This window comes from Calliopsis andreniformis, chromosome 4 (genome assembly GCF_051401765.1).
Source record: "Calliopsis andreniformis isolate RMS-2024a chromosome 4, iyCalAndr_principal, whole genome shotgun sequence".
Lineage (NCBI taxonomy): Eukaryota > Metazoa > Arthropoda > Insecta > Hymenoptera > Andrenidae > Calliopsis > Calliopsis andreniformis.
The window spans coordinates 13,606,561-13,632,219 of NC_135065.1; the positions used below are offsets into that span (position 1 = coordinate 13,606,561).

General features: G+C 46.8%; 2 protein-coding genes across 3 annotated transcripts in view; one reads left to right on the forward strand and one right to left on the reverse strand.

Moving 5' to 3' along the window:
- Positions 1–24,572, reverse strand: LOC143178234 (uncharacterized). The gene is made up of 15 exons (XM_076376764.1): positions 24,506–24,572; positions 9,176–9,379; positions 8,913–9,002; positions 8,614–8,799; positions 8,486–8,524; positions 5,805–5,996; positions 4,821–4,915; positions 3,604–3,843; positions 3,224–3,529; positions 2,838–3,109; positions 1,908–2,086; positions 1,425–1,553; positions 1,139–1,324; positions 859–1,019; positions 1–807 (listed from the first exon to the last, which is right to left on the reverse strand). The coding sequence occupies exons 4-15, from the start codon at positions 8,756–8,758 to the stop codon at positions 1–3; spliced, it is 2,751 nt and encodes a 916-aa protein (XP_076232879.1). The 5' UTR covers positions 8,759–8,799; positions 8,913–9,002; positions 9,176–9,379; positions 24,506–24,572.
- Positions 1–25,659, forward strand: part of Hen1 (Hen1 methyltransferase) — a 137,377-nt gene that overhangs the window by 94,344 nt on the left and 17,374 nt on the right. The gene's annotated exons all lie outside the window — the stretch shown is intronic.

The following is a 25,659-nucleotide window of genomic DNA, read 5'->3' on the forward strand; positions in this document are numbered from 1 at the left end:
TCAACACTCCAGCTGCTTGCATTGAACACCTATCTCCGTGCACCTGCACTCCAAGCAAGGGCTTGAGAGCTCTGTGATGATCCTCCCAACACGATACATTCTGCCATAAATATTGCAGCCAGCTAACTTCAGTATACTGGCCACCGAAACAGGGATCTCGTTCTCCAGGACCTTCGAAGGAATCCCTACCTCAGGAGGCTCCCTAGTGCTCTCTGTTGTCTCAGTCGAGGTTTTAATCTCCTCCGTGGGCCTGACAGTCGGAAGGACCTCTGGGGCCCTTGTGCTCTCGCTGCTGACAGTGTCGTCCACCTTCTCCTTGGTGAACAGTAAGTCAAAGACACTGTCTAGAGAGAAAATGTGGTCATCCAGATCATCAAGATCTTCCTCAGCAGTAGAAGAGGCTTTAACCTCCTCAGGCTTCAACCTAACCAAAGTGTTATTCTCACCAGAACTGTTACCTTTAACAGCACTAGCATCAGTGACAAGTTCAGCAGTATAATTGTAACTCTCATGCTTCTTAGTACTTTGCTCAACCACTGGCGAACTGCCTTTCTCGTAATCGAACGCCACGACCTCGGGCACAGCCTGAGACACGTGATTCATTGCGTGATCAGTCTCCTTCGAGTTGTAACTCGGAAAGACCCCATCCTTCAAGTGAGCCTCTGCACTGGCGCCGTACTTGGACTTGGACATCACCCTGTCAGGACTCTCCTCGGGTCTGTAATCGTAAGGGGGACGGATCGGGGACAACTTGTCCATATAATCGAAGTTGGATGCGTGAGGGTGATTAGATCCTTGGGTCAGGGGCTTCGGGGTCGTCGTACTGCTGACCCTTGGTGTGGTAATGCCGTGCTCGACTAGGTAGGGGATCATGTCCTCGATGAGGGAAGGCAGATCTGGGGCTGGCTCTGTCTTAATTACGTCGCGGAACGGGTCTGGTGACACTATGGGCTGGTGAAGCGAGGGTGCAGTCGCGTCTGCGCGATCTAGGACCAGTGTTGGCGATTCCTCTGTTTCCACTGAAAGGATTCAAGGAAACTTTCACACCTACCAATTAACTGGACTGGAATTAGATACTTGTGTCTTCAATACTAAATCCTCAGCACAAGACTTTCTGGAAGACAGGGTTAAAGCATACCGCAAACGATCTTCCCGCAGCAAGTTTCCTCGGTGTTGATCCTACGACAGCCAATCTTCAGAGGCGAACACTTTTCCGTGGAGCACACCACCTCTCCATAGTAGCACATGCAAATCACGCAGATATTGCTGCTAGGCAGGATCTCCCCGTGATGGTACTCCATATTCTCGAAGAGACAGTTGCTGGCTGGAGTCGGTGAAAGAAAAACAGAGGATTTGCCGCGAGAACGTGGGCAAAATAAAAGAAGAAGCTACTCTGGGAAAGAAGGTGTTGCTAGATTCGTTACCATCGCTCTTACGGTGAGGATTCGTGATCGGCGCTGGGACGACTGTGACGCCAGTTCCAATTTCCAGGTTCAGGTCCGTGGAGTGATAAGGGGCGTCGAAGTAGGGTGGCTCCCTTGGCACGAATCCACCTTCGATAAGAAATTAAGAAATTACGAAAAGAAGAAAATTAAGAATGAGGAAGTTGCCTGAAATGTGTCTGCCTCAAGGCTCGTTCTACTGTCGATGCGAGCTAGTAAGGTCAGACACAGAAGAAGCAGTAGAATAAGTCCCGATTCAGGCACACCGAAATGAGTAGTATAAGTCGCAGGTCACAATTTCCCCACTCTTAATTTTTGTTTGATTCTACCATGCAGAATCATGCCTCAAAATCTCCAACATATCGTGTAAGAAAAAAGTCAGAGAGAAGTTTTCTAAGGAAATAGCAAAGCTCAGGCGCGAAACTAGAGGCAAGGGAGCCTTGGAGGTCTTAAAATACGACCCACCTTCTGTTTCAACTGGAGGACTGAATCTGTTCTCCTGAGTAGCGATGTCGTAAAATCCAGAGGTGTCAGTGGGCCGCAGTTCCGGCGGTACGACCACCGATCCGGAAGGATATCCAGTGACAGCCGACGGAACCGTCTTGTCTTTCACCAGCGCGTCTGCCGCCACGAACGGGATTATCCTGCGGTGAAAAACGCGGAAACCCAACATCTTATTTCTTTCCACGGCCATATCAGATCCTTCGAGTTTCCACGATTTGCATATTGCACGGGATGCCCCGAGGAGAGCATTTACGAAGGAAAATAAACAGAATGGAGGATCGTGATTGACCATTTCGAGAACATCTCAAAGTATAATGTCGTTCGATGAAAATCGTGACTCGAAATCGATAGAGCAGAGTGGCAAGACATACGTCGCTATTGAAACAAGGAAAATGGCGGAGTGAAAAATTAAAGGTATCCCTGTTATTGCTTTTTTAATGATCTCGGGCAGTTGGGAGAAACGAGTTGCTAAGAAGAAATTTCATTTTCAGTTTTACGAGATTCCGCGTTCCTTTCTCTTACGAGCACCGCGATCAAGGAATAAGGGAATTAGGAATTTTCTTGTTATTACTTCCTTAATGATTTTTAATCGTCCCTTGAAATTGCTCGGAGATAATGAAATCGTTGAAGAAAATTTTATTTCGCCTCTCGCGATATTCGTATTGGAAAAAAAGCGATAAAGAAAAGAATTCCAATAGAATCTATCATTCTCTTAATCACTCTCGACTTCCTATTGCAAAGTACAGCACACAGGTAACGATCATTTTGATTCCCCACAATATCCACTATCTCGACTGTCACTCTTGCATCTTCATTTTCCGCCCCCTATCTCTGTTTCACTGAATAGTTGATGATGGATGTCCCGCGTGCAAGGGTTGGTATTTACCTTACCTGACATTCGGTAGCGACGGCGGCAACGTGGGTTCACTGTAGTCGTAATCGTAATCCTCGCCCTTCTCTCGATGAGTGATGTTCAGGATGGCCTCGACGTCCGGGGGAATCGACCTAATCGGGTTTATCGTGACACCCTGAATATGACCCACCGAGACGTTCGTTTTCACTGTGACGTTCATCACCAGCATGTCGTCCGGCATTAGTACGCTGGATGACGGTTTGCTGACGGTCCCTCTAGTCATGGATTCCGTTGTCTCCGTTGATTCCACCTAATCGCAACAGGTCCCTGTTATCGAACTTCCCGCAGACTCGCGCCGACTTCGGATTAATTTCTCCCCCTGTTTACTGTGCCCTATCACTATGCAATTTATTTGCACACTCACCGTCGAGTTTGCGTGCTCCACGTCCTCCTTAAAGGCAGCGCTCGTCAGGTTCGAGAGGATGGAGTTCTTGTTCCTCAGGGTCACGTTCACCCTCTCTTCCTCTTTAATCACTGTGTCGTTTATGGTAATCTCTGGTAATAGAGTCATCGATTCTGCCGTTGTGCTCACTGAAGACAGATCCTCGATCGTGGAGATCGTCGATTCCTCGACTCTGATCGTCCAGAGTGTCGAAGGATCGTTTAGGGAATCGTCTTCTTTGCTGGATAGGGTGGACTCGAAGGTCGTCGAATCAGCAAGGGTTGTCAGCTGATAAAATTTAGTAGATCATTAGTTTTGCAACTTCTTTAATCTGGTAGAGTATCTTTGTTACTTAACAATACCTCTTCTGGAGTCGCCAGAGTGGTCGTGATTACTTCAGGGTTGGATTTCAAGTAGTCTACTGTCTCTACTTGTATCTCGTTGTCCATGATGTCAGTCTCGAAGGTGGACGGCCATGATGTGGACTCTGTGGCAATCGAGGACTCCTCCTGGAGGCTCACAGTGCTCGAGTCTGCTCGTTCCTCGACAACTCGGTGACCTCGTCCTTCCACTGGAGGACTCGTTATTAGATCGACTGCCGGCTGATGAGAAATCAATTTCATTTACATAGAAATACCTTAGAATCTTCAAAAAGTTAATACCCATACGTCTTTTTCTAAGGGAAAGTCTCTTATCCATAAAAACCACTAGAGTAGGTCCAAATATTGATCTATACTACTTGCACCACTATGCTACTAGAACAACATGTATCGTGTAGAGTCCTTTCCGATACAAAATCGATCCAATGTTACTCTCTACACCTAATTACTCCATTCATTAATGCTCTAAAGTGATTCCTATTATTATCAGCATTAATCAGAACGAATGATCCCCAGTGCTATCAGCGTGCCATCGATATGCGTGGAAGTTGGCCCGCGAGCAGACCACGTAATTTACAACCGTACGGGTTGGAATTTAATTAATACAATCCTAGGCAGAGCGAACGTCGCAGCAGTTAGACATTTAACTTAGTTAATCCACGGAACGCGAGCGGAGGCATTCCTCGTCGGGAGGCTTCAGCCTGCAATTGGACGCTCGCGTTACGTTACTGTCAGTTTCGAACTGCTCGAAACAATTATGGGAATCATTTGTTCCGGCTCGTTTTGTCAAACACTCGACGCTGTTATCGACTTCGAACGCGATCCCAATCCGCGTTCACTGTGTGATACTCGCCTATTCTCAGGACTTCAAACGGATTTCGATTGATTGCTTGGCAAAGAGCTAGATAGACTGACTAGAATTGACTGACACATGCGCGAAGAGGTGGTCACAGAAATAGTCAAATGGACAGACTGCTGGTAGATTCGTCGACTAACAGGTCGGCGAATAGGTAGACAAATCGGTAGATAAGGGGAATGTTAATGGATAGAGCAAACACAGAGACGCGTTCATGAGGCACCTTATTGTCTCAGCAACCCCCTTTTCTTCTTCCCTTCTGATGCACCAGAATTAATTTATGCAAAACTAAGACGATTCCTTCCTATAATTACAGAGATAAATATAAGGTGAAGGAACGTACGAAAAAATTGGTCTCCTTGCGGAACTTGGCGTAGTCCTTGCTGATGAAGGCGTAGGAGGCGTAGTTCTGGGTGGCCTTAACCTCGATGCTACCGCCTTGAACGTTTAATCTGTCAGTTTCTTATGGCATTCGGTCTAGAACACCTAGGTGGTAATCAGGGTTGTGAAAGAGCACAGGGTTTTTGCGGCGCGCTCGGCTTGTGTTTCCGGCTTTGTCAGCGAAGTTCCGCCCCCAGTAGTTAGGCGAGATTAGACCCGGCGTGCACAGGAAGGGTTCTAAGTTCGTCAAAGTCTCGCCAAACTTTCGGCAGACTACTTGCTCGACCCGAAAACTGTCCTCAACTTCCTACTCTCCCACTAAAATTTAATTAACCCCTTTATTCCTACATTTTTTCATCCCCCAATGATAAAACTCGAATTTCTGGCTTATTTTCTACCTAGACGGGAGAGTAATCTAAGGTACACACGGTATTTGTTTGTAGGACAAACACGACTGCACACTGGATCATTTCCATTCGACAGTAGTGCATCCCTGTACATTCGATCTCGACCTGAAACCAGATTGAATGCCCTCGAACGAATCGACGAAAATGGAGGACTTCCGCTTTCGGTTGTGCCTCGACAATGTGGTTCTTTCGATGTAGCGCTCGGTAGAATGTTCAAATTTCCTGCTCTCCCTTTTCCAGATTTTCTACAACCCCTCCCCTCTTCTGTAGCATCCCCATTTAAGGAATTAGAAAACCCTTCAGGATAGAAAGTCTTATCTTGGTACCTCGATTTGGAAAAATCCTTCAAAATCAAATCCCCTTTAAGACCCTGCATTTCCTTAAGTATAATGTGGCCTCTATTTCCCTTCCTCCTCTCCTGCCAAAGAGATCTAGGGGAAAATGTGATTTGCGAAATTTCTTCGGAAAACACAATCCGGGTGGGCCGATCGGGCGGGGCTAAATCGCGGCAACCCTGATGCAAAGGTATCGCGACTCACTGCAGTTGTAGGTGGATGGGCAGCAGTGGCCCTCGCGCACTATGGGGCTGCAGCCCTGAAGAGGAGGGGCACAGGCGAGCGGCACGCATCGCACCGCGCCCATCGCGCAGAAACAGTTGTCGCAGGCAGCTTTCCACTCGATGTCCCTCACCATCTCACCTTCCTCGTAGACACGTGAGCCGACGCGACATCCTGCTAAACGAAACACGACACGTTAGCGTGACAGTGCGTCGATATTGTGTTATCTGTAGGGTTGAAGGGAAATCGATTTTCGCTAGTGTTCGTGTGTATTTGCTATCTTGTTACAAGTAATGTATTTCTAATATTATGTTAGAAAATTAGGTAAGTAGCATGATAAATTTGGCGAACATTTCAGATAGAAAATAATTGAATAAGGTTTGTGTCCTGAAACCTAAAGTTAAGCTTCACCAAGTACCCAAATACTGATGGACAGTAGCGTAGGTGATAGAGGGTGATGCCCTACTTTCATTTTTCCTTCACACTCTTGGAAGAATATAAAATCATGGTAGCAGTGGAGAGATGAGCTATAAAATTCAAGAATGAATGAAGAAAGGTACACATCTTATGAAGGAAGGTTAGAAACTTGCTCGTCCAGGTTATACATTAATTCGACGTATTTAGTAGAGTATCTGCAGAAGTTTATGAAGCTGCCTCGCGGGATAGGGACGTAAATAAGATAAATGAAAGACTGATGAAGAACTTTTTTCCGATGCTATAGGTGCTGGGAATACGGGAGCACAAACTCGTGCAGAAATTCCAGAAGTTTAGTGAACTTTCGTTTCTTAAAGTCTACAGAAGCTTCGCGTTAAGATAAACAACACTGTTCTCTGGAGAAAAAGTTTCCTTAAATTAATGCAATCGAACATCGGATATTTTAAAACTTCTACTATTTAATAAGAAAAGAATTCAGTCCTTTTCCCAGCGAAAGAGCCTGCCATCCCAAAATTCATGATAAAACGCGACAAATCCAGCAATTTAACTTTAAAACCTGCTCTCGACTTGACTTTGCTCTCCGACTCTAGAACAACGAAGCTCCCGCAGATAATCTCGCAAATCCATTCAATCGAAGGTGATACAGCTCTTCATAAAGCAGGGAGAGCCAATCTTCTCGCGCCCTTCTGAAGGGGGTGAGAATCGAGAGAACCCAATATCGCCCGATGATCCGTTTCCTTCGAGGTTCTATCATGAAACGTCACCCGTGGGCGTGATTACGAGGTTACGACCCAATTTCGCGGTGGCTTCTCGTTGCTTTTTGCTGCGAAATGGAACGACGGAATCGCCGTTCGATTGTTGCGCCTCGCGGTCACCCCGAGCCACCCTAGTTTTCCTAGCTTTCGCCAACAACTATCTCGAATGCGTCTTAAAGTCGGGAGAATACGCATAATGGGGTAGAAATAAGGTTTTGAGGGTCTGGGCTTAAACCTTAAACAGCCGCGTGAAAATGGCCATTAAATGGAGCTTTTCTCTCGAAAATTGGTACTTGGTGTGCGGTTTAAGTGTGCGAAAAAGTACAGAAAGCAATGAGAGTCCTTGCTTGTTGAGCTGTGAGCCAGGATTCGAACCCCCTCGGTCTTTCGAGACACTTGTTTTCCATTTTTCATGAACTTGTTGTGTCGAGGAAGTGACTATCAAGCAAAGAAAAAACGAAATGTAAAAGTACAGAGAAGTGCCTCGGCAAACTGCAGAAAAATAAATTGTAGAGCATACGAAAATGAAGTTTTCGAGGGAATTTTAAAAATGTAAATAGAATAGGAATTACGACGAGGAAAACGAAGTCTGCGGTTCTCCCGAATTTTCCTTAGACAGAAGAACTTGTTTTGGCAGAGAAAAAAGTCGAAGTCGATCGATAGAATTTGCGAGGGAATTAGAAAGGAAAATTGCAGCAGAGCACGCAACACGTCGCTCGCGACAAACAAAGTGCAGGGAAAGGAAATCGCCTCGACTGTCATTTCACGCGTCAGATTTATCCAGAAACGCGATTTCCCTTGCCCCGGGAAACGTCGTAAAATTGAATGAAGCCGGGCTTTAAGTGAACGAGCAGAGAAACGACGAAAGGAAATCTTTTCGAAGCAAGTGTCACTGGAGGAAGCAAAGTAACGGCGACGATGTAACCGTGCTTTATTGCGCTAAACGGCAAGTTCTCGCGGTGCGTGTAACTCAGAAGAAACAGAAGTTTTCTCCTCGGCGGAGTTAAGAAAAGAGGGAAAAGGAAACCGGAGGATCCTCGAAAGAACTTGACGATAATTAGACGGTGCTCGGCACGCGATGAAACCCGACGCAATTTAAGGGGATTAAAGTTCGCCATGCAGAGCAGCGCGACTGATTTTGTCCCGCGCTGCGATTTTTCCTCGTAAGCCGAGCTTAAATTTAAACTCGGCCTGCCGTGGCTTCCTCGAGAGCTGATATAGCGCCCTACGACCCAAACTTTCCTTTTTATCGCAGAAACTTTTCGTCGTCACCTCGCTCGAACAGAGAGAGAGAGAGAGAGCTCTTTCGCTAGCTATCAGTGGCTGCGTACTTGCGATTAAGTTCTTATTCAGGGGTAAGCAAAGGAGGAATTTGAAAAGGGAAAGAAAATGTGGGACACTTATTGTTCTGTCTTATCTTCGGTCATTCGAGAAGAGGCGATGAATAAAGAAAGAGGTAATGTTGGAACTCACCGTTTCCCATGATCGGCGCCAGAGTGGACGAATGCACATCTTCAGGGGAGGGAGAAAAAAAAGAGAAGTGGAGTTATTTCGAATTCATGCAACCAGAGGTGTGTCGTGCAACGCGAGAGTACACTCACGGGTGCAATTGTAGGCAACAGGGCAGCAGGAATGCGGTGCATAGAACGGAGTGCATCCAGGCAGGGGCAACAGGCACTTGGGTCTGATGCATCTTCTCGCGCCGGAGATGCAGTAGCAGTACTCGCATCTGCGTGAGCCCATCATCGCTGAACCCGGCCCGTATCTCACGCCCTCGTGCAGGCAACCTGATCGTTAACGCAAGACCCTTCAGACTAGTTGAATATTTTTAATCGTGGAACCTGTTAAAAAACGTACAACCTCTCTCCCTCGATCGCGCAAGCTGTGCGGGATCGTTTACCTTGAAAACGTCGATTCTCCTGATCCTTCTCGACCCTCTCCTCTACTTCCTCGTAGATGTTGGATCTTTGCAACGTGTTCACTGTGTCGCCTGCAAATTTTCCTACGATTTCACAGAATTCGAATCATTTCTCAATCGAACGTAGCAGAATTTAGTTATCGATTGAACCGCAGGGAAGTTCAGTGGACCACCAGTATCGCTCGAAACAGCTCGGCGACAGGAGTTTAGCGAGTTGAGGGTGGTTTTTCATAAATCGCACTCACGTGTCTCGCCGCAAACTAGTTCCGCGCAGCACACGTTCTCCCCTGGTGGGCGAACGCGACACCCTGACGGTGGTGGGTTAGGAAGCCGTGGACAAACTCGAAGTCGACATCTGAGTGCACCCTCGATGCACCTGCACTGCAGACAAGGCTCGGACGTGATCACCGACGCGCCCTCCTGGTACCTGCGACCCTCGTACCTGCATCCTGCAACCAACTTCCTTCATTTGCCGCTATCCTTATATGTGGATCCTTATATGTTATTTTAACTAATTAGTAGAGTTCAGTCCTGAAATAAAAATCGCAGAAATGATGGAGCGTAGGGTGAAAAAACTTCAAATAGGAATAATGTGAGGGAACATATGGGTGCACCGCATGCAAATCCATTTACGCTAAAAAATAAAGCATTCACAAAGAATGGTAAAACACTGAAATGAACAAGCTGGTCGGTAAAATTCGCCCAAATAAAATATTGTTTGCAGCAGTGCTCGCAACAAGAATTAATACCTCGCAGAGGAGAAACGACGGGGAAATCCTTTGAAATCCTCGGAGCATCCATGATTCAATGTTAGCTAGTTGGCTTGCTGCTAACGTCAGCCTGGGTTGCGTGAATCGACGCGAAAAACAGCCGGTTCAAGCGCGAGGAAAATCTTCGTGAAGAAAGGGGAAAACTGAAAGAAAGGGGGGCTGTCTGAATGGACTCACTCGTGCTGGTTAACCATAAACGAAACTCGAACGCTTGTGTATTGTGTCGGATACGTCTGGAAGTTGAGGAAGAGCAACAAGATACTGAAGCAGTGGGGAACGTTAAAGAATTTCTCGATGAAGAAGAATTTAGATATCTTAATGATCAACTTTTTTAGTCTATTTTTAATACACTAAGGATCAAAACAGATATCCATGTATCACAATGCAGGAAAAGTAACATAAAGCATGGTGACAAGTTAGACGATTCCCTCGTGAAAGCTTTAGAAGTTGTGTCGCGCCAGGGGATTAAGCAGTTGCTGGTCAGACACATGTGAACTCGCTGGGAATGTCCAAGAATCCCAGTTTATGGCATTATCCCGTAATAAACTAATTTTCCAGGCACAGCGAATTCTGTGCGCCTAGTTTACGTCGCAACAAGGGGGAAATTGTTGAAGTCAAGGGATCTGGGTAGCAAGCGAAGTAGGATTTAAGGAGAACAGGGCCGACATAGCGAAATCAGTATTTATTGCAGGATTGTGCTCGTACATGTAGGAAAACGAGTTTTGGGCGATATGTTATGGAATCCATCGAACTTTTCCTTATCATATGAATCAATTTACAGTGCACACAATTCTTTGACAAGCAAACATTGACAGTCAAGATTTGAGGAAAATTAATGCACAATTAATGCAAATAGCTGTTAGCGGGAACGATTCTAGCAACGAAAAAGATGTTCCACTATTGCCCAGAGAGTGTCGCAGCAGAAGCCAGCAAAGTTAGCTAATGACGCAAAACCGGCTGATGTCCAGGGGAACGGACGAGCACAGTGAAAAAGATTTTAATCCCGAGAGGAGAACCGGGAGCAGCGCGTTGAAGGAAAACTTCGTTAGGGAACCGTACGAGTGGTCTTGGAGGTGTCATCGTGGTCGTTAACGCGAGTCCAACAAATTGTTGGGCGTATCTCGGAATATGGAGCACTGCATTGTTCCCATTACTTTAGAGACCAGAACTCTGGAGAAAAATGTCTCGAAAAAAGCTATCAACATTCTCTTGTTACAAAGAAGACAGGACAGGATTCTCGAAAGATGAAAAAGTAGCATAAAAAGAACTTTAACTAGGAAACACAAAGCCACCTCTTCTCTTCAGCTTCTTGTCGTTTCACCACCCCCACGAAGAAAATATCGAAATCATCGACAGCTCCTGGGAGCCACGAATTTATATCGAGGAAACCCTAGCAGAATTTCAAGTCGACGCATGGAAGCTGGAGAGTCTGGGCAAGGGACACAAGAGCCTTGGCCGCGCAATTAGAAAGGCGAGGACCCTGACTTACGATTGTGGAGGCCGCCCTTGAGAGTCACTGCTCGACGAGTATCGCGATGCACGCGCTGCAAAGTGCAACGGCGCGGCGGCGCACGTGTGCGTTCGAGCGAGCGCATACGGAGGTATGAATGGACCGAACTCTGCCCTCGCCTTTCTCTCTTTCTCATCCTCATCTCAGCCTCCGCTCGATCCCCGTTCCGTTCAACCTTTCTCCTTCCACGAACCGCGCTCCCCACTCGGCGAGGTCTCAACCTTGGCCGCCGGCGGAACAACATAACGCGTAACGTAACATTTGCACACACGCGAACACCAGGCGTGGGCGAGGACGAGGTACAGTCCAGGCGGATGAATTTGGATGATCAAGGCCGACTGCGGGGAGAGAAAATTTCATGGCAGAAAGCTGTGAGTGTGGAGGTGGAGATCTCTCTGAGGATTGTTGCAGTTCACTTATCAGTGTGCACTTAGGTCATCTCACTTATAAATTTTAAAGTCACAAAATGAAACAATGAGAGGGGTTAATCAGTTTCATGTGTAACTTAGTCTATACAATCTCTTTAGAAGATCCACGATCAGTACCCAGGAAAGTGATTACAATTGAATACATAACGGTCCGTATTATCGCTTTAAGTGAGTCATTACGATTACGGTGATGAGGAGGATGCAATAGCGATCAAGAAGTATAAGCAGCAATTTTGTTCATCCTTTCTTTTCTCTAGCTATTTTAAGACACTGCAACTCTTGCCATCTCGTTAAAGATTCCAGTTCTGAGATATTTTCTTAAGAGAAGAGATCATTATCCTGTAACATATTTTTTTCCCCTCGAAACGAAGAGAGTTCCTGTATAAACGGTGTTTTCTTTTTGAGACAAGAGTGTCTTTTACCTTGAGAGGCAGCTGTCTTCTATAGGAAGTCTCTATAGACTTCGGCTCTTTAAAAAGGCGTCGTCAAAAGCCAGGATATCGGTAAACTCGATGGCAAACCTTTGTTGTATTAAACTTGAAGAGACCACTCGTGCTTCTGTCGTTCCCTGTGGCTTTCGTCATTCATGTAATAAAGTAATCGATACGATCAACTGGTGCCTCTCCAGCCATTATTCTTCAAAGGAACATTTCATAATCGAATCAAGAAATTTCCACGTACATGAAACACTCCACAAGTAGTAAAAAGAATCACTTTGCCTATAAAAAAGAGGGACACATCGTCAGACTATCCCCTTGAATCCAAGCCACAGATAGTTCCAGTAAGCTTCAGAGACTCTTAACGAGTCATCTGATCCTCTCTTCTCCAGCGTTAGTTCCATCCACTGAAGGAAGTCCGCGGTTTCCCCGCTGGAGCCGATCCAACGAGGACGAAGGAAATCGAAGTCACCGAAAATTCGGCCTACTTCGGGAAAGAGCAAAAAAAAGAAGGACAGGGGAAAGAGCCACGCGATGGACGCGACGAGATTGACCAATCGGCCTCCAGGATCGCGAGGATCTCTCGCGCTGCTGCGACGCGCTGATAAATCGGATCCTGGCTGATAAATCAGCCGGAGCGCGACGATAAATTCGTGCCGGCTGGCGGACGTATCGCGAGGAAATATCGCGTGATCGTGTCCGATTAATAACCGGCCGATCCTGGTTTCTTCGAGCGCCATGTTTTAATTAAAAGCCGCCGCCTCGCGAGGACCTTCTGCAGAGCGATTCCATCGTCGAAAACGGGGAAATTTATACTTGTCCTCGAATGATCGAACTTGAAATCCCTCTCTGTGGTTCAGAAGTGAATCTGAAAAGTAATTTAGCGGTGATTTAACAGGGGATATGAGAGAAATTCTGATCCTGCTTCTGAGGACATATTTTCGAAGCAAATACTTAGCTACAGAATTTTCAATTGTTTGAATCCACCTCTCGAATTGTAATCATTTATCGAGGTACACGGGCCCCAGAGTGCATGCATGCATAAGCGGGCGAGAAAACGTTTCGCCGAGAGCAGATAATCCGACGGAAACGTTTAACCAACCTCGTTATTTATTAACGTTTCGCCGGCGGGGTTGGGCAGGTCGTTCGAGCCCTCGAGAGTGATGTAATTTCACACGGGGATGATTTATTTAATTCCCTGCCCGATGATTCGCCGAACCTCGGGTCGCGGACAGAGTGGAAACGCAATTTTCACGCTGTCGGCGATTTCTTTATTCTTGGACCTGGCTATTCATGGAGTAATCAGTATTCTAGGTATCACTGCTTCGAGGCACTATCTTCTATTATCAATCCCATAATTTCCTCTATTTCAACTTGATACATCACTACCTCGACTCACCACTTTTCCAAGCTCCTCTACCGATTCATCGAACATTCTAAGTAGAATAGTCGAACAAAGATCGGACAAAGATCGGACAAAGATCGGACAAAGATCGGACAAAGATCGGACAAAGATTCGAAAGACACCCCCGCAACAGTCTCCGCCGCAATTCTTCCGCACGAACAGGAGAAATCCGCTTTCCAGCGTGCAATAAGAATATCAAACGTCGTCGCAAAACCGCTCTGAAAACGCTCGAAGAAACTGGCTGCTGGAGTCCGATAAAAAGATTCGAGAATTCCACCGGCGTGATCCTATTACTAGAAATGTAATCGTGATCGCGGAGAAGGGGGAGAAGGACGAGAAAGGGATAAAAAACAATGATCGAGGAAGGCAGCTCGGGTGCCTCTCCTTCGCCCGGATTCCAGCGTGACGTAACAAAGGGCTGTTGGGTAACGGACGAGATAAAAAGGGAATCGATGCACCTTTCCGGTCCTTACGATCGATTCTGGACCAAGTGCATCGGATGCTGCGACCGAAAACGAATTTTCGCGTCGTTCGCGATAAACTATGAGGGTCATGCTTGGTGATTTAACTTCGCGCGACAGGCGTGAAAATTCAGAGCACCAGTACATATATAGTTGAAGGGAAAACTATGAGAAAAGCATCGACATACCATTGGAATTCGAAGAATCGTCTGCCGTGTCGAGGATGACGCATCTTTAATTAGAAAGGATAAGAAGTTGTGAATTCTCAGGATAACGGGACTGTTTCCTGCTAAAGCGAACGACACTGATGGACCATTCGATGGAAGTGGATAGTTGCTTCTAAAATAGAAGAAATGGAGGAGATTTTGAGCACTTGGCTCGATTGTGTTACGGGACGAAAGTGGAGCCCACCGAAAGAGTGCATTTGGTCCAGAAGACAAGGATTCATTCTGATATCTCGCTTCTATAAGACGATGTCATCGATTTTGGGTCGCTTTGAAATTTTTAAAAACAAGAGAAATTAATTATCCTTCGTGGCTTTCCTATTTCATGTATACTCTTCGATAAAGTGAACCTTCGTTCCTTTTCTTCGTCAGTTTATCTCTGATCGATGCATTCAATCGAAACTGGAATCAGTCGCCCGCGGAACGCTGAAGAGGATCGGTGGGTCGAATTTTCCAGAGGTTCGCACGCAATTTAGGAATCTTGGTTCGCGAACAAGCATTAATTCGAGCCAATCCACTGGCCACGGATCGTTGACCATCTAAAAGCTTCGGTTTCGCGGTTGCCGAGCCTCTCGCTGGGTAATTGCCGCTCAAGCAGGGGATCACCGCGATTACCATAGTTTTGCCGTAAACTAATGCATGTAGTACGAAATATTTTCTGTGGCTTTGCGCCGCGACCGCGATGAACGTGTTACGTGTTTCTTGTATCTGGCATCAGGATGCGATCATTTCAGAATTAGCCGAATTTCCATTCGTGCAAGTACTAAAGCATTCGAAGATCTGAAAATACGTGGCAAAAAGTGTCGATTCGGAGGCAGGTTCTACGCCAATGAGCACGTACGCGGCTACACCTTTCGTAGCCCGTCCCACGAGTAACTTTCGAAGGTATATACGAGCAGTCGGCGATGAATGGACCGGAACAGGTTCTGAATCTTATGCAATGATAAATGAGTGACCCAGCGGCTTCATCTTGGCTTCACCTGCACACCTGGACGAGAGCCTCCACGCTTGTACGCGTGCGTGTACACGCATCGCTGAATGGGTCCTTGGCTCGAACGAACATCCATGTAAATTAATCGATCAAATAATCGTTTCCGCGAAACGGACGCGGAAACGGAGACGAGGACTGTGGGAACACTCTGCCGTTCGACTGGGATATTTTATCGTCTAGCCAAACAATTCCAAAGGATTGTTACGTCTGCGAGAGTCTACAGACATCACCGAGTAATTTCTAGAGGAAAGAGAAAAAGTTTTGCAATTTCATTCTAAGACTATTCCACTTCGATCATTTTATTCGACGTTCCAATTGGTTCGCGCGCCAATTAATTAAGTGCAACCGTGAGAGAGTACGATAAGTGCATTTATCACTGCACCGCCTGTCTGAAACACTCTGCCTGCTACTGCAACGGTGAGTTATCATCGCCGATCGTGTATCCAGCGAAAAATCCATTTCAGAGCCACGATCGTCTAGCTGTTTCTTCTATTAGAATCAGAATAAGACTAAGCTTAGAGGCAACTGCCGTCGGCAACTGAAGACACGTCAAAGCGATTCCATCGAGCAGCAGCGGAATCTCGAAACCCCCGAAACGACAGGAACAAAAAGTGCATTCGCATGAATGGCTGTCGCGGGACCGGAAACAAGCATCCCTGGCAGCCGCGTCGATAACGCCTGACGCAATATTTTCATCTTTTCGCGGAACATGTCAGCGTGTCGTCTCGCTGCCTAACGCGATATATTTTTATCCCTGATTTTACGATGGGCACGTCTGCTGGCCGAACGGGGTCCCGTGTTCGTTTATTGGAAGAAAAAGAGAAAGGGAAGAGAGAGAACGGCGAAGAGAGGAGAGGGCGAAGGAGGCAGAAAGCACGCGTTAATTTTAGCGAAGCTGCCGTAACGGGCCAGCAAACGCCGGTTTTCTTACCAGCTGGACTGCCTTTGGCTAGGCGTGCCCGTTCGATTCTTTAGCCATTTCTTTCTTTTTCACCTGCGATTTCGGGATTTATATTTGATGAGTCTGGGATGGAGGATTCGCTGGAAATGGGGCTGTGTCCATAGGGATTATGCACTTTTACCATTTTTTATGCTTCGTACTTCGAAATAGAGTTTTGTCCCTTTTTTACCATTTATCTTAGGCTCCACGAGTTATTTGAAGTTTTCGAGTAGCTCAAAACGCGATCAGAATCGTGTTGCAGCCATCACTGACCGCGCCGACAGATTTGTAGCTTGAATTATTCATGACTCGAATAATTAGGCGTTTTATGCCAGCCGCAACTGCTGGCGCGATTCTATTCGCGTGGCAATCGCCTAGCAATCGCCTGGCAATCGCCTGGCGGTCGAATGGTTTCTCTTGGCTCCACGCACCGAGGGGAATAGCTCGGTGAACTCGATGAAAGCTCCGACCATCCGCAGGAAACTTTCAGCGACAGCCTTGGTTGAATTTCGCGCCAGCCACAAGAACAGCTTTCGATTAATTCGGGACAGAGGAACCTTAAGCGATCCAGCTGGAATACAAAGTTGAAACTAGCAATTGAATTCAAATGAAGACCCTTAAAGCGTCCAACGCTGCGAGAAAAATGGCGAGAATCGCGCGAAAAAGAGATGCGGTAACTAACTTTCGAGCACCCACTTCTCCTCTCTGGATCTGAGAAAGTTCGGGGAAACGGAGACTCCGATTTCCTTCGGTGGAAATATTTTTCTAGTAATTACCCCTCTAATGAACGATTGCCGCATTTGCGCGCTTTTTCCCGCGAGGACGCGAAATTAATTTGCCGTCGAAGCGCTTAGAAACGCTCGCCTCCGCTTTATTTGAGCAAACGACGGGCCCGCGGAGCTTTAATTCCCTTCAGCTGCCCTCTATAAATTACGTTCGAGCGCAACGATTTCTCTTCAGCAACGAATCACCGGCATCTTGCGAATCGCCACAATGGAAGGCGGCCATAATTTTCGGAGGCTGGATGGGACTCGCGAGGCCGAACTTCCGCTACTAACTTCCCTCGCTGGCCCTCCGTAACGAACGATCCCTCGATCGAAGGTGCTATACAGCCTCCACGTTCCTTGGATTATTCTTGGCCTTTGACCCTCTTCTCCCTTGGGCTTCTATCGAGACTCGAGGCTGGCCAATTTTTTATTATATCAAGTTTCTTCGATTTTTAGTCAAGAAACAAAGTTTCGTCTGCAGTCTTCTGATATTCAAAATATGGATTGTAATATTACCATATTACAATAATGAAACCCTATCAGCTGAGAGTCAATCTGGCTCCTTCGATATCAAATTTCATTCAACATTGAAATCCCATGAAAAATGTGCCCCTCAATATGCATAGCTAAAGAAGTGCGCCCAGTGTGTGTGTGTGCTAATAGAGATCGAATCGATCGCAAAATGGATTCGATATCTCAGCGGGAAGCGACCTGGGAGTTTGGAGAAACGGAGAATCGATGGAAGAAGGTAGTACGGTGTCCAGGCTTTCGTGGGTGGAATGAACGCGCGTCTATCCTCGCGACACTCCGCTTCCCACGCTTCTCTCCGCTCGTTCTTGTTGACTCAGGTCAGCCTTAAGGTCTTTCAAATTATACGACATCCCGTGACTATTCTACTGAGAGTACGCGTAACCACTGTGAGGAAGAATTTCGAGGAACAGTGGATCCTTCTATCTGCCCAGAGGGTACGCAATGTGTATGAATTCTTGAGATGGAAACCTTTATGCTTTGACGATATTTGAGAAGACTTACGGAAGATTATGCACTTCATGAGAGTTGTAAGGAGAATTGGTGCATCCTTCACACCGAGGTAGCCACGTTTCGTGAATACCAAATTAACACCTAGTTAACTTCCGAGAGGGAGTCGTTTGCATGTTACACGCGGACTGGCGTCTTGCGTGCGTGCAATTTCACGAAGGACGGTAACGGTTACAACACCATTTTATTCTCCCGAAATTTGCCTGGAAATTCGCCTAAGCAACCTACTTGGGGCCTTCTGTATCGCTGCCAGAGGAAATTAATTAAGAGTATTTTTCGGAAGGAAGTCGAAATTTCTACTGAAGAATGGTAATAATTTTTACCGAAATCCCCCTGACCCATATATGGCTCCCATTTCTCTGACCCTGTTAACGCTCGCAATCCCGAGGAAATACTCCACATTTTCGTTAACAGTCTCGCTTAAAGGAAATAAAGGAGGTTAAGGGTGGAACAGCCAGAGGCAGTGTTCGCCGATTCCCGAAGAATCTTCCAATAGAATCCGTCCTTTGACAACTAGAAGCGTCATTCGCGATCAAACGTGACACAAATCCCCTTCTAAACGGTCCTCGTTCCCGAACAAAGTCACCCTAACGACCAGGAGGAAACGCTCCCCTCGTCGGGAAGCGATGGAACACAAGACGCTCGACGACCATCGTGTCGTCCTAATTTTCTCGCAGGTCTCCTTCGACGGTGGCAAAGAGACCTCTCTGCGTCTTGAAGCTCTCCGAAAACGCGAAACAATACTCGAGACCATTGATCAAGACTGCCTAAGAATACTTCCTCGTTTGATCAGCGAACAGAAGTCGTCGCGAAGAAGGAAAAAGCTCCTGAAAGTGGATTCGACTCTTAATTGACTCGCAGGGTCGTCGCTCGGGACGACCGATCGAATGTTAATCGCGGCCCGATTTTATAAAAATAATTCCTCACGGTTTTCCTCGAATGCAAACGAGCCGTGCTCGTCTTTAATATACATCAGGCTAATTGGTCCGGCCTGGTGAACTATATCCGACGTGGACGAGGGGATTCACGCGGATCACGAGGAGACGACACGTCGGGCCAGGAAAAACGAACCGTTTGACGGCGTTCGACAGTCCAGCCAGGTCTGCGCGATTTAACGATCGCCACGCGCGCTACGCGACTCGCATTTGCATGTCGGCTCGTTCCGATTTCGTGCTGTCGCTCCCTCGTCTGGGATCTGCGCGGGAGAAACACGCGAAGCATTGTGCGATTCTGTGACTGAGACGAAGCGAAGTAGCATTTTCTAAAGATTTCTGTTTTGTGCCCTTAATTGCAGTCTGCGGGGTGGAATTTGTGGTTGGAAAAAACCGAGGGTGAAGTAAAGAAATTTTTCTCTTGGAGCAGGAGACGGTATTATATTCAGAAATGAGGCTGAGAAGTTTGAGTGTTGGTATGTTGAGAATTAAAAGATGGTCATGTATTTCGCCTCGCTGCCAGTCTCCTACAATTTTTCTTGGATCTATGTGAGGAGTGCACAGTAGTTTCAGACCAATTTCGAGTAATTCTCTGTAGCTAATGGAAATTATTAACGGACAGTGCTTCATAAATGTCCAAAGTCAGTCGATTCTGAACTTGCAACGAGGAAACACTGTGAATTTTAATGGGATCTCTAAATCTGTAATGGAAAGGTTGACAGGATATCATGTCACGAAATAAATGGGTATGAGAAAATATAATAGAGAAAGTATAACAAAGTTTTAATGGAATTGTTGTAAATTGGAAGCTCAGTTTCCGAGGTCTCCTACGGTATACAGCAACATTCTCCACACTCCATAGTATACATATCGATAGTCGCACAGTGGAAATAGCTCGAGGCCCGCGCTATTATATCCAAGCCTGTGCACGGTCCATCGAGCTTGTAATATGTCACGAATATTAATTATTATATTAATTGTCATTGTGTAACGACGGACACGATCCAGGCTAATTAATAATTAAATGTATTCGCGGCCGAGTCGCCTCTGTTTGAATTAATTTCCGTGCAATGAAACGCCTAACATTCTGTCGCTATTATAGCCGAGCCACCCCTGCCGAGGGTCGTTCAATCGTGCATAATTAGCATGATCAAAGCTTTACGAATCATTGCGTTCGAAGCTTCTGGGACGATTTTCCAGCGGCGATCGCTCAAATCACTTTTACGATGAAACGTTGACGCCGTCACGTGAATACCCTTCATACGTAGCTGAAACGCACCTTCAATAATTAATAGAATTTAACAATTAACAGGGAGGACAATTTGTTCATGAAGAAAAATCTACTTTTCTCTTTTCTGGAAGTTCAGAAAACAATTCACTCCTGAATCCTTAGATTCTTGGACTCGACTTGCGAACTCTAGGACTCATTCATGAATATCCTGAGAAGATACGAGCCCCCCTTTGGGCTCGTATAATTGGAATTACACCAGATCACTCCCAAAAGAGTATCGATCTTGTTCCAAAAGCCACACTTGCCAGCTTCAGTCACAGACGGTTTCTGTTTGCCAAAGGTCCAAGCTCGCTCGCATTCAACTCTGAAAACTAACACTTCCAGGACAGCCACTCACAGCAGCCTTGCCCAAGACATCATCTACCATAGAGAGATCGCGAAATGAGTTTTGGGGCGTGCAAGGTTCGTCTGAAGGGTCTATCCACTGGGTGGCTCGGCGGCCAGCGTAGGAAAGCGAAGAAGGAGATAACAGAATTTCCATCGATTCCCGCAAGAAGAACAAGATTCTTCGAGCATCTCGCGTACGGGAGGTCTGGCGGTCAACAATGTAAGCGACTCGACGCCTGTGCCGAGCCGACATGGACTGACATTTAGTTAGACGAGGACAAGAACCGAGCTCATTCACGACTCGGACGTGGAGAGCTCGCCGTGGACACGGAGACACGACAGAGATACTTTGTACTAGTTTTTCCAGGCCAGACCCTCGGCTAGCTGGCATTATTATGTGTTCTCGGTACAGGTAATTAGTCTGAACGTAGCCAGCCACATACCGGGTGTCCGCGGCGTCATCAGGAAATCGACGACCTACCGCTACACCGACTATTACCCCGCTTCCTTCTTTCTTGCTGCTGCCTTAGCGACTGCTCGCTTGTTGCGCTGATTCCTTTTTTCTTCCCTAGCGAAACATGCATGCAACTAATGATAGCGAGCGTTACGAGGAGGTAGGAGAGCAGCGGGATCTATGCAAGGTAATTGCAAATGAGGATGGTGGAATTGAAAAAGTCTGGAATCGAGGGGCAGAGGAGTTTTCAAACCCCTGATTGAAATTCTCCCGTAGAACTTGCGTCTTCAGAAATAGACTTCTCTTTTCGACTTGCTTAACCAAATTAAAATGTGTTCGATTGGAACAAAGGCTTCTCATTGCGATAAAGTTTCCGGAATCGATTTCAGTCTGCGTTAGGATTGTTAAAAGAGGATCGGTTGAATTGGCGAGATTGTATGCTTGATTAAAACTTAATCTGCCGTGAATGAAATCGCGGGGACAGGGGCTGAGCAGTCGTCGATTCAATATTTGCGTCATAAGACCCGCGAAACCGGCCGCGCCACTTTTCTTTCATGAAAATGAACATTTCCAATCCGCTGACAGGATATCTAGAAACGTCACGGAACCGGTCATCGCGGGCGCAGAAAGTGAAACAAATATTACTGGATGCATGAAGTTGCATCAGTTGCTCTCTTCGCGTGGCTAAGACCTCTTTCTCCCCTTCTTCGCGTGAGCGACTTTGAAAATATTTTCTGTGTCATTTTTCTGTCCCTCTCAGCACAGTGCAGCTTCTCCCTGCGCCGCAGTGCAGTCAAATATCTGCAGCTGCAAGGCGAACGACGCAAGCCATGAGGTTTCACTTTCGAGATATTGCTGTTTAAAATTGTCACTCCTGGGCCTCGGTTCAGATGGAAATTCAGAGTTTTTGAGAACGCGAAATTTTTGTGGAATTTTAGAGCAGCTTTCAAGGTTTAACTACTGGTTTAGAATCTGAGTCACAGGATAATAAAGAGTCCATGCATTTACTATTTTATTAAAAAGGTACTTTATTAGTCATAAACGCAGCTTTACACGCAATACCATATGCTAAGGGATTACAGCAATATTTAATTTCCAGTGCATACAGAAATGCAAAATAATCTCAAGTTGCCATCCGCAGATCTTTAAAGCCAACTCCCTCTGATCACAAAACATCCGTGACTCGAAAAATCTGACACCACCATCTCGCCTTCTCTCACCGTCTGATCGATCTCACACAGAACTCGGTTTTTCTTCCTCTAACGAGCATTATCTCTCGCGTCAGCCTCGCGATCAGTCCTCCCACGCCCCGAATTGGATCCCCCTTCAGGATCGGTTAAGTGATTCTTTCAGCTGCCACTGGTTGCCCGATTCGCGGCGAATGAATCTTACATGATACGTCTGAGCCAGGCCAGCTCTATATATCATTGCTGGAAAACTGTACCCGATCGCCTTGGTGTCCCTCCTACCTCTTCCGAGAGCAATACGCTGTGTGCCAACTGCCGGGGATACCCACGTCGTCCAGCCAGCGGTATGGCGCGATTCCGGTTTATTGGAGGTGGCATATGCACCCAAACATCTGCTCCAGGAGGAGATATATCGCTGTAGCGGCAATCCCAGGGAATCCTGAGCTGATTTCAGGGGATGCTTCACGCTTGTTACCCATCAGGGGAAACGGTGCCTTTCCTTGGGCACGTTTAGCGTGACTTGTCGCGAATCGACCGGTACTGTAATCGACTGAGAGGTTCCCGTTATTCTCCTGGGGGTCTGTCTTCTTCATGAGCCAGAGACTATTGAATTACTTGTCTTCAGATTCCTTGGATGAGCGATCATTCGGTAGAGGAGCGGGGAATAAGTGACAGGCGATTTCCTCTAGCGTTAAATAAATGTGAGAGGCTTTTGGTATCTGGGACCCTGTCTAACTAGTCTGTCAATCAACAGAGATTAGAAGGAATCTTCTAAAAGATGTTTGAATAGCTTTCCTTCTGTCTGAAGTTTCCTTCGAAACGTCACTGTAATCTCCACCTATGTCACTCCTAAGAGCTCACCGTAAAAGCACCAGGATGCCTGGGTTCAGTCAGCGCAGGATAAGCGACCAGTTACGATCAGTGTAACTTGTAATTTTATATTTGGAGTTTGTTCGTATGGAGTCCTGGAGAACGCGAGTTGGACCACACGCGGTGGCTGGAAATGCTCCTTGCGGGGAACTTTGATAGCAGGATACCGGGTCTGGGACAAGACAATAATTTCGCATCGGGAAAGGGATAAACGTGCTTTAACCCGAAACAGCTAAAGTTCTTAGACGCTCACGGCGGCTCGTGAACACCGAAAGCGTGCGCCGCGCTTAAGGTACGTAAACTCCGCGAACGTCTGCTCCTATCATTCAGCCAACTATTCTTGGACGGTGCCTGTGTAGCGCTTAACTGCACACGGCGTCCTCAGTTCAACGCTTAAATGACGATTCTGCCTCTGTCGAGCGCGGGCAGATCGTTAAACGAGGATTGAAATGCTTGCCCAGCTAGCGGAGTGACCTGACTTTGGGGAGTTTAAAAATTAATGAGGTTTGATTTGAATGAGGGGTTTGGAATTTGCCGTCTGTTGGAGGAATATCATCGTAGACTCGATTATGGATAGAGAGAGTAGCGTGAACCTTGATATAAGTCCATCATTAATCTCATCGTATGGGCCATTCTTTCCTACTAAGATTCAAAGATGCCATATCTAACGACTAGAAAAGAAGTTTCGTCTCGACCAAAAGATATCAAAGTCCAAAACCCATTTGAAGAACAGGGTCAGGTGTCCGTACGATGCAGTGAGGACACAATGGCTTTCGAACACTCCCACGACAACTGTCCCTGGAGGGAAAAACGCCTCGATTCCGTCTCCGACGTCCGTCGATACGCAGCTTCATGAACTTTCCTCGGAAGTTTGTCGATACTTGGGCAACAATGGCGTTGCTTTTTCATCGGCGCCCAGATCGCCGCCGATAAACCCGTCTGAACGGTAATGAGCGAGGGAACGAGGAAGCATCGGTTCCCTCGTTACCGTATCTCCACTGTGTTGCTTGGTTAATCGTCTTTCCATTACGCGTTGGGGAAAATAGCGAAACAATGGCTAGAAGAAGAGGACTCTGACGTGACGCGTTCCTCTCTTTAGATCGGATCGAAGATAGACCTTGTTTCGACTACGCGGGAAGATGGGTGTGATCGATAAGTGATCTAGGAGATCTAGGACAGTTCAATGCTGGGGTTCAAACCCTAGATGAAGCGAAGGCTTCTCTTCGTTTCCTGTTAATTCAGCCAAGTTTCTAGCATTTTTTTTTTTTTTTTTTTTTTTTTTTTGATACCTCTGCAGTAGAATCTCGATTATTTGGAGTACAAAGGACTGAAATCTTAAGATGTATAATCGAGATTCTACTGATTCTGAGTTGACTTCTGAAACGTGTCAGTATCATCATTTTATCTCTGTCGCAAGAGAAGTAACCCTCTGAGTACCTAGGTGCCTTTTAAATACCTTAGGCACCTTTAGCACCTTTAGCAATTACATTACGTTAGATGAAACCCAAGCCTTGAACCCAGAGCAAGAAGGATTGAGGCTCACCTGGCTTGATCTGCTGAGGCTTGCCCCTCGTCGAGGACGCATCGAGGAGCAGCAGGAGGAGGACCGCGAGGATCCTTGGCAGGGTCCTGGGGGACATCCTGTTGGAGGCCAGTGGCTGGTGCCAGCCGCGAGTAGGTTGTCCCTGTAGATCGATATCGCGAACTGCGTCGATGGAGAACCGATTCGGAGCGACGTGGCCAGCTCGGCTCGAGGTCGTGCACCCACGACGAAGGTGAAACACGGTCGTGCGAGTGGAACGAGGGAATCGAACTCCGCGGAGAGCGGCTACGAGGCCAGGCGAGGATCGAGTGAGTGAGGATGGACTGACAGACGTGCGGGCGTACGCACGAGTCAATGAAGTGAGTGGTACTCACCCGTAGGAGCCCTCACCTTACCCAACCGAGACCTGCTCCCCTCGCTTCCCTTCTTTCCTCTTCATCCTCCTTTCTTCCTCTCTGCTTAAGAGGACCGATCCTTCGTTTCTCCCTTCCACTCGCCTTCTCTTCCTCTTTCCGCGTACGTAGCCTTTCTTTTTTCCCCGTTTCCGCTCCTCTTCTTTCTCTCCGTCTATCGAGTCGCGCGCATTTTCCTCCCAGTCGCTGTCACGCTTTACCATTCGCGCTCCAGACTTCCCCCGAACAATCCTCTCTCTCTCTCTTTTTCTCGACTTCTCGCCACGCTTCGTTCGCCACTTCCGTTCGAGACAAAGTATTCGTTCTTCTCCTCGATTTCGGACGAAGAAGAAGGAGATTGCATCTCCAACCTGACGACTTTCTGTCTCCGTCTTCCGCGATTTCGCCATTTTTCGTATCTTCTTCGGTTTTTTTCTGTCGAAGAGCTTCATCTCTTCCTATTTCCACGAAGCCAACCGAGGTTTATCGTTTCGATTCGCCTTTTTTCCTGTCGCAAGTATCCTTTCCGAATGTATCACGCTCCCTTCTTTCATCTCTGATCGCTGATGCACTTACTCATCATGCGTTGCCACTTTTCTTCGTACTTCCTCGTCTTTCTGCTTATCGGCCTCTCGCCTTCTCGTCCTGCAAACGCACCAGCGCTCTTCGTGGCCTCTCTGACCCTCGCCTTCTGCTTTTTCCTTTTTCTTCTGTCTTTCTCTCTCTCCGCGTTTCTTCTCTTATCTCAGCCACCTCCATGCG

Bases quoted from the DNA above. Each gene is read 5' to 3' on its own strand.
- LOC143178234 (XM_076376764.1), bottom strand. From the start codon at position 8,758: ATGATGGGCTCACGCAGATGCGAGTACTGCTACTGCATCTCCGGCGCG. The intron at 4,916-5,804 runs GTGAGTCGCGAT...TAAACGTTCAAG, and splicing joins CCCATCCACCTACAACTGCA to GCGGTAGCATCGAGGTTAAG. The intron at 3,110-3,223 runs GTGAGTGTGCAA...TGTTGCGATTAG, and splicing joins TGGAGCACGCAAACTCGACG to GTGGAATCAACGGAGACAAC.